This window comes from Tarenaya hassleriana, unplaced genomic scaffold (assembly GCF_000463585.1).
Source record: "Tarenaya hassleriana unplaced genomic scaffold, ASM46358v1 Cleome168, whole genome shotgun sequence".
NCBI lineage: Eukaryota > Viridiplantae > Streptophyta > Magnoliopsida > Brassicales > Cleomaceae > Tarenaya > Tarenaya hassleriana.
Window position 1 is genome coordinate 1 of NW_010965103.1, and position 8,987 is coordinate 8,987.

At 43.6% G+C, this 8,987-nt stretch overlaps 1 protein-coding gene across 1 annotated transcript; it reads left to right on the forward strand.

Annotated features, from left to right (window-relative positions):
• Nucleotides 1-5,945: 5,945 nt before the first annotated feature.
• Nucleotides 5,946-6,419, forward strand: LOC104809808 (aggrecan core protein-like). Its single transcript, XM_010535885.1, has one exon. The coding sequence runs from the start codon at nt 5,946-5,948 to the stop codon at nt 6,417-6,419; it is 474 nt and encodes a 157-aa protein (XP_010534187.1).
• Nucleotides 6,420-8,987: the final 2,568 nt, after the last annotated feature.

Consider the following 8,987-nt stretch of genomic DNA (forward strand, 5'->3'; position numbering starts at 1 on the left):
GGCAGCTGAGTAAGCCTGGTCCGCCGGACCACGCTCCTGGTCCGGCGGAGCGGGATCCGAAAAATTTTCATAATTCGATTTTAGGGTTTTCTAATCTTATTTAAGTTTAGGGTTTCGTCTAAACTTATAGAGAGCCGACCTAAAACTCAGAGAAACACCCTAGAACCCTAGAGAAGCTGTTCTCTTGGATTTCTATTGTCATGGGATTGGATCTCGTCTCTTGAGTTACCCTTTTCTTCACTAATCCTAGCAGATTCGTTCCAAATCGTTTGGAATCCTTCCCGTCGGTGTGGATACGTGTAGAGGAGCTGTACTTTCAGCTCTTGGTGATTTAGAACAGGCCCCCGGATCGAAACAAACTTCAAGTCTCATCGAGAACGAGGTAAGTAACGATTTCCTCGGTGATATACACGATCTTTCGGGTTCTGCGAGTTTGGTTGCGTGTGACGTTTGACTAGGTTTAGATTTTTCTTCCGCTGCATGAAACCTAGTAAACCAAACCCTAGATCGATATGATCGCATGCTAGGAACCCGCAGATTCCCCAACACAATCGGGCTCTGATACCACTTGTTGTGGATCAACCCCGGTCGAGGTTCGCCTCACTATTCTCTCCGATCTCTCATGTGTGAAGAACAGAAAATGAAAGAGGAGACAGAGGTTTTACAAGTTCAGCTCCGAGCATAAAGCTCGGGCCTACGTCTCGGGAAGAGGAAGCCGCGTTTAGTAGCTAGGGTTACAACAGGGGAACACTGCCAGAAACCGCCGAAATGGTGCCGGAAACCGCGAACACATCTCTCGGCCGAAAAACACACACCAACCCTTTTCCGTTCGAATGATACAACGAAGAAGAAACCCTTAGGGTTTCATTAAACGCTGGTAATGACGGAAATGCCTCTCCGTCCTTCTGAGACCCTCTGTCTCGAACCGAGGCTTCGAGACCCTCCGCTTCTTCTGGACGATTTGCTGAAGACATCCAGCAACTACTTTTTACTTTTTTTAGGGTTTCGGGCATTGTTAACCTACTTTTTAGGGTTTCGGGCATTGTTATCTTTCGATACCCGGACCTGCGTTGAAAAGTGCAAATCTTATGAAAACTTTTACACGTCTGAAGGGGTAGGTTGTTAACGGTTGAACATTAAATAAATAAATAAATATATTATTAATTAGCTCCTGCATCTGAAGGGGCACGTCGCTTCGTTACTTGTTTAATGAACATTAAAATATTATCATTAATTCATCACTAATGTAAAAACGTATGTTTTGTTTTTCACAAGTACCCGTAAATGCAAATAACGAAGCGTCGTGCCCCTTCAGATGCAGAACCTGCAATATATGCAGGTTGCCAACCAAGGCCTTTCTTTCCCCCGGGACAAGCCGGACGTGCGTCTTGAGATCAATCAATTTATTTATAAATACTACTCATGCCGAAAACGTACTGGAAAGACAGAAAGCGAAAGAAAGCGACAGAAAGTAGAGAGATATATGTCTGGTGCTGGGGTTAGTGGAAGCTGCGGCGGAAGCCATGCACAACGACACATCCAGCCCGGAGATATGTCTGTAGCTTTAGTTGTTGCAAGTACTTGCGGAAGCACCGGTAAAGAAAACACGAAGCCCAAAAGGCAAGGTGGTCAGTTAAAGAAGTTTTTTGATGTTACTGAAAGTTATATTGATTATGGTTTAAATATTGCGTATGTGTGTTTGTTAGGATGGGAGCGTGGTGTTATCTTACGGAAATTGGTCGTAGTGATAATTTGCATCGAATAGTCGTAAATGTGTAGTCATATCTAATAGTCGTAGATCGTAAAGTTGAATGAGTAGTCATATAGAACAAACGTAGATCGTAAAGTTGAATGAGTAGTCATATCGAACAGTTCAGACTGTATGTAATAAATAACACGCGTGTATGCGCATCGAACAGACGGATTGAGTAGTCGTATCGAACAGTAGTAGTCGGTCAAGTTGTATATTAGTTATATATTAGTCGTAATAAGGTGCAAATTTTTTTTTTTTTTTCGGTGGTGTACCCTGAAATTGCTGCGACCCAAGTGGGTTATTAGGGTTAAAACCCCTAGTCATATCAAACAGTTCAGACTGTATGTAATAAATAACACGCGTGTATGCGCATCGAACAGACGGATTGGGTAGTCGTATCGAACAGTAGTAGTCGGTCATAGGGGAAACACGCGTGTATGCTCATGCCTCGAAGAAACAATCATACAGTCTGGACTGACACGACCCGAGTAGTGACCCATCATTACACTTGCATCACAACCCAACCATCAGTATATTGTTTGTTGAGATAACCGCCTATATATGAAATATTAAAAAAAACCCTAATTTTTCCTCGCTATAAATATTGAGTCATGCAGTTCGATTTTATCAGCAAACAACAAACTACATTTAAAAAACTAACAACCACATGCGGATCATCTGTCTGCATAATGTCTTCCCGTTATCTAAACGGGTGGCACTACTCGGCGTCAGATGCTTTACCCATGCTGAGCCATCTGTTGGCCATGTTTCGCTGCTGCCGTGACCATCTCTCTTACCTCCTCCCTTTGTCTAAACTGGTGGCACCACTCGGCGTTAGATGCTTTACCCATGCAGGGCCATCTGTTTGCTATGTGTTGCCGCTACCGTGACTGCCTCTCCAACCCCCGTGGCCATGGCGTGGCCTTATCCCATTTTCAGGGCTTGTGCTGCGCACGCGGACGTGGCACACGGAGATCGATCGTACTAAAAGTTAATACTCGTTGTTTGTATTTTTCCATTATAAAATTTTTCCTGATGTTTGTATCAAAACTTAATACGACCATCATTTATTTACCACCAAAGGTAGTCTTTTAGATATAATTTGGGTCGTATCGATTGACTCGATTCATGTGAGAAGAAACATAGTTGTGAATGAGACCATAACGCATGTATTTCTTCACATGCCGCATGTCATCACGGCAGCATGCCGCATTGTCCATCATAATCATCAGGGCATGCATCTTAACCAAACGTCAATTACGAGCATTTTACAGTATTTTGCAGGAGGACCTGAAGTGAAATGTAATAAGAACATGCAATAGGCAAATATAACATGCAGAAACATCACGTGCAATAGGCAAATATGCAAACATAATTTAACCAAAAAAATATGCAAACATAACCTGCAGAATGCAACGTGGAGGTCAAATGAAATGCAGGTCTTGATGAGTCGAAGCAGGTCCTACAACACAGCCGACAGTGAGACTAGATCATAACGTGCAAGTTATAAATCTTATACAACAAGGTTTTTATCTTTAAAATTATACATACAACATACTTTCTTTCAACATTCAAATGGCTTCTTTGCAATTGGCTCTATTGTGTCCCATTTTACCACATCTTGTACATCGGTGGGATCTAACATGCGGGGAAGGATATGATGGTATCCGCTGAAGAAAGATGATTCTCAACCTATCAAGAAGAAACAAAAGCTACGATGCATAAAGGTGAATTAGTAGTACCTTAAAAGGATAGATCTGGCCGAAAGAGCGATAAGGTGACGATAGTTGTTAGATATATACAGTGGGGGATATATGGAATGAATACGGGGGAATAGGTTACAAATGACGAACCAACAGAACGAAATATGGAGAAAATCTACTGAAGATTGAACAAGAACATGCAATTGAAAATTGACGACGAGACCAATAACGTGCAATAGGCAAGTGCAACAGGGAACCTGCCTAACAACCTGCGGGTGTGTGTAATAGAGAAAACAAAAAAGGTACGCGAAATTGAAAAAATTCGGTCTTCTGATACCTCTTCCGGGTAAAGCACGAGAGAGGGTAAAAGGAAGCACACGAACAAAGACGAAGTACCTTCGGTGGTGGAAGCAACACCTTCTTCCAACCACATAACGATATATTTTGGGTCGTAGCCATAAGTTTTGGGAACAAGATGCACTTGTGAGATGCTTGAATCGTGTCGTACCTAAAACAATATTATTCGGAGTGAAACAATATTATCAATCATTCCTAACGATACAGTTGAAAAGGTTGCAGCGGGATCACATGGGTCGTATCGGTATATATCGGGTCGTGTTTGCATTTAATGACGACACTTAGTACAACTAATCGGGTTCTATTAAAAATACGACCCAATCTGAATGTAGGTCCGGTCGTTGTCGCTGTGACGATTGCGCATGGTGCAAGTCGCTTATTAACTATTTCTAACGAACTAAGGATGGTGCAAGTCATTTATAAATTGCACGGTTGGTTGACGACCTGCAGTTCGGGTTTCAAGACCTGCACGTAGTGCAGCGTAATCTAATTCTAACATATTCTGAATCGCTAAGCGACCTGCTATATAAGGGTTGACGACCTGCAGGTCGGATTTCAAGACCTGCACGTCGTGGAACGTGTTTTTTTTTCATTCTTTTATAATTTTGTATAGATTCTTTCTTCGTTTTTCTTTTAAAATTTTCTATCGATTATTCAACTTGAGCAGGTCGTGATGAAAATGAACCTCCAAGATTTTGTTAAAATGCATTTAGTGTAAATAATTCAGACTTAGACTGACCCGAACAGGTCTGAACCGGTCCAATTGACCCCAAACTGGACCTGAACCGGCCTAATTGACCTGAACCGGACCGGTTTGACCTAACCGGTCAACTGTTAACCAATTTTGGTCACCGGTTTGACCTGACGAACCTAAACCGGTACGAATGTTAATCGAACTGGGTTTAATTACTTAATTGGATTTAAACCGGCTAAACCAGTCTAAACCGAAAAACCTAATTTCGGATTGAGGAAGCCGCCGAGTCACCCTAGTCAACGCGGTGTTTGATCACCCTGATTTTCTGACTCAGCCGTGACTCGGTGAGTCACGACCGATTTCGCCAGCAAATCGCCGGTTCTCCACCGGTTTTTCCGTCCAAAACCTAGATCTACCCACGCGCAATCACGACTCACCTTCCTCGGGTTCTAACTCAGCCGATTTACTCAGTCCGAGTTAGATCCGAGAGTTTCTTACCTCTTTCGCCGCCGATCTGAGCCTCTCCACCGGTGCCGACCGCCGATCAACCACGAGATGGCCTTGACTTCTTCGATTCTTTCATCTGAAAACCACTCGCACACCAGATCAGAAAACTCAGACCCATAACCGACGCACCTCATCTTACCTCGACCTTAGATTTATCGATCCGCCTCTCGATACCGCCGTTACCTCGACCTTAGATTTGCCGATCCGCCGCTCGATACCGCCGTTACCTCGACCTTAGATTTGCCGATCCGCCGCATGATTAAAAAAGACTAAAATGCCCTTAATTAATTAAAAATTGAAAATTTACGATGGGGCGTTATAAAAAAACACTTCATAGTGAAGCGTGTAGACAGCGGACGACGATGCGGTTGCCCCATTTGATGTCCGTAAAATAGATCGCACGAGAGGAAAAACGGAAAGGTTAAACTTTTACATATTTTACATACCAGAGGGCAGAGGTTGAGGTCCAGAGAGGCGAAAACGCAAATCTACTCGAGGATGTCACCGTCATCATCTGAAGAACGACGTTCATCCCGGCGGCCGGGAAAGGAAAAAAGAAGAAACTGGGACCGTGGTGAAGCGAGTGCTTCAGCGGCGCATGCTTCATTGGGACATGTAAGTATATCGAAAATTTCCCATGATATCACGGGTTTGCGGAAACGGTCTCATGGAGCGAAGTGTATATTCTACCCTGATGCTCTAGGGTTTAGGGTTTAGGGCTTGCTTAATAGTCAGAAGGGTCGTAGTGGATAATAGTCGGAAGGGTCGTAGAGACATACGTACGTAGAGAATCAGGAGAGGGTCGTCATCAATCAGGAGGGTCGTAAAGAATATAGAACTCTTTTAGCAGGTGGGACTTAGTAGGTCGTGAGTCACATTAGTCGTTGTCTCATTTTTACCTCACTCCACCCCAGCATCGGAAGAACGGTTGATGGCTGAAATGCATTCCATGGAGCGAAGGATCCTGGAAGCGATCTCTCGTACTAGAAGATCAACGGCGGATGAGGAGCCGCTGCCTGCTGCTTACGCTCAGCTCCCTCCCACGGAGCCATTCGAAGATCATCGTCCTCACAGAAGAGCTCGATCAACGGCGGATGAGGAGCCGGTGCCTGCTGCTTACGCTCAGCTCCCTCCCACGGAGCCATTGGAGGATCATCGTCCTATCAGAAGAGCTCGATCAACGGCGAATGAGGAGTCGGTGCCTGCTGCTTACACTCAGCTCCCTCCCACGGAGCCATTGGAAGATCATTGTCCTCATAGAAGAGCTCGATCAACGGCGGATGAGGAGCCGGTGCCTGCTGCTTACGCTCAGCTCCCTCCCACGGAGCCATTTGAAGATCATCGTCCTATCAGAAGAGCTCGATCAACGGCGGATGAGGAGCAGGTGCCTGCTGCTTACGCTTAGCTCCCTCCCACGGAGCCATTGGAAGATCATCGTCCTCACAGAAGAGCTCGATCAACGGCGGATGAGGAGCCGGTGCCTGCTGCTTACGCTCAGCTCCCTCCCACGGAGCCATTGGAAGATCATCGTCCTGACAGAAGAGCTCGATTGCTGGGACTGCGGCGGGTTTCGCTTTCGCTTTATGCAGGTCCTGTACCATGAGGCGGACCTGCTAAGAAGAGAAATCAGGACGTGGAGTGGGAGGATTTGACGTGCGGTACGCGAAGTCGAACCCTGACGGCGGAGCTGAGCCATGATCCTGTGTTACCGTTTTTAATTGTTTTTTCTTTACCGTTTACATTTGGACCTGATGCTACCACTATCTTAAAGTTATTTTTAATCTTGAACTTATTTATATTTTCGGTTGAGTCGTATATTATTTTTTTATTTAGTTAACTTGGTCGTAGTACTTCAATATTCGTTAATGAGTCGTCATTGATTAAAATTGGTCGTAATATTACCGTTGCGACCTATGCGTTTCGATCACTCCTTTTATCGTCTCACTACTCAGAGAGTCAATAATATTCTACCGTTACGACCCAATTAATCATTAAGGCTCATGTACCGTTACGCCCAATATGTTTCAATTGGCCCGTTTGACAAATAAACTTTAAATCAAAATAACTTTAGGTCTGGGTGTATTAGTATTATGAAATGACCAACATATGTTACGACCCAATGATATCGAAATCAATCTTCTCGTGATCGAAGTCAATCAATTGGTAATGCGATATGTTGTGCAGGAGATGGGCTGGAAAATGTTGCAAATGATGCCCCCAAAAGAAGGAAATGTGCAAACTGGACAAAAAAAAGATACTATCGAAAGACAACAATGTCCGAAACCTAAAAAGTAGGTTGAAGAGATAACAATGTCTGAAACCCTAAAAAGTAGTCTTGAACAAAAAAAAACCTACAAAATGCAGGTCCTGCGAAATATTTCCCAAGACCTGTCGGACGTGTCTTTTTAACAAAAGTGACCTGCATAACCTGCGACAGTGCTTATCGAACGGTTTTGAAAAATAACCTGCCGCGGGAATATAATTGGGGGATCCCCTTATTTATTCAAATTTGAAAGGTTGAAAATAGGTATATAGGGAGTGCTTATCGAGGAGGGAAACTCTATGTGAATCTATCTCTTTCTGTATCCCGCTTTTCTGTACGATCTACGACTGTTCGATATCACTACTCCTTCAACTTGAACGTGCTGGAACGTGCTTCTGACATGAAACGTTTCGTCAACCCGTTTTTTTGAACCAGTAAGACGTTTCGTCATCTCGAGGAACAGATCCTGCATGTCGAAAGAGTATTTTGATAAATATTGTCGTAGTGATAATATGCATCGAATAGTCGTAACTCCACAGTTGAACAGTCGTAGATCGTACAGTACAAATATTATAATATATCCCAACAAATATCCTGTGAGTGAACTTGTTGTGACCAATCGAAAGAGTATTTTGATAAATATTGTCGTAGACTCGTAGTGATTTGCATCGAATAGTCGTAAGTCCACAGTTGAATGATTTGTCATATCGAACAGTCGTAGATAGTAAAGTTGAGTGAGTAGTCATATCGAACAGTCGTAGATCGTATAGTTAAGAGTGTATGTAATAATAACACGTGTTTATGCGCATGTCGAACATATGGATTGACCGAACAGTAGTAGTAGTCAGTCATAGAGGAAACAGTCTGGACTGACATGACCCACCATTACATTTTGGTCGTAGTAATCGGGTCTTTTGATACGTAGTGATAATTTGCATCGAGTAGTCGTAAAAAAATAGTCGTATCTAAAATTCGTAGATCGTAAAGTTGAATTAGTCATAAAGAACAAACGTAGATCGTAATGAGTATAGTGATATCGAACAGTTAAGACTGTGCAAATGTAATAAATAACACGCGTGGATGCGCATCTAACGGATGGATTGAGTAGTCGTATCAAACAGTAGTAGTCGGTCATTGGGGAAACACGCGTGTATGCTCATGGCCTTGAAGAAACAATCATACAGTCTAGACTGACACGACCCGAGTAGTTCCTGCCACCTTCACCCTATGCCGAGCAGTGACCCATCATTACACTTACATCACAATCCAGCCATCAGTATTTTGTGTTCATATAACCGCCTATGTATGAAATATTAAAAAAACCCCTAATTTTTCCTCGCTACAAATATTCAGTCATGCAGTTCGATTTCATCAGCAAACAACAAACATCATTTCAAAAGCTAGTAAACACATGCGGAATCATCTGTCTGCATAATGTCTTCCCGTTGTCTAAACGGGTGGCACTACTCGGCGTCAGATGCTTCACCCAAGCCAAGTCATCTGTTGGCCATGTGTCGCCGCGTCCTTGGCCACCTCTCTTACTTCCTCCCCTTGTCTAAACTGGTGGCACTACTCGGCGTCAGATGCTTTACCCACGCAGGGCCATCTGTCTAAACACAATATATTATTGGGTCGTTACGATACATTTTGGGACCTAATGGGCAGAGTACGCCGAGCAGACAACAACTCTCCATGGGGCGAACTGAACCG

Excerpts from the sequence above, each read along its gene's own strand:
- LOC104809808 (XM_010535885.1), top strand. The coding sequence starts at position 5,946 with ATGGCTGAAATGCATTCCATGGAGCGAAGGATCCTGGAAGCGATCTCT.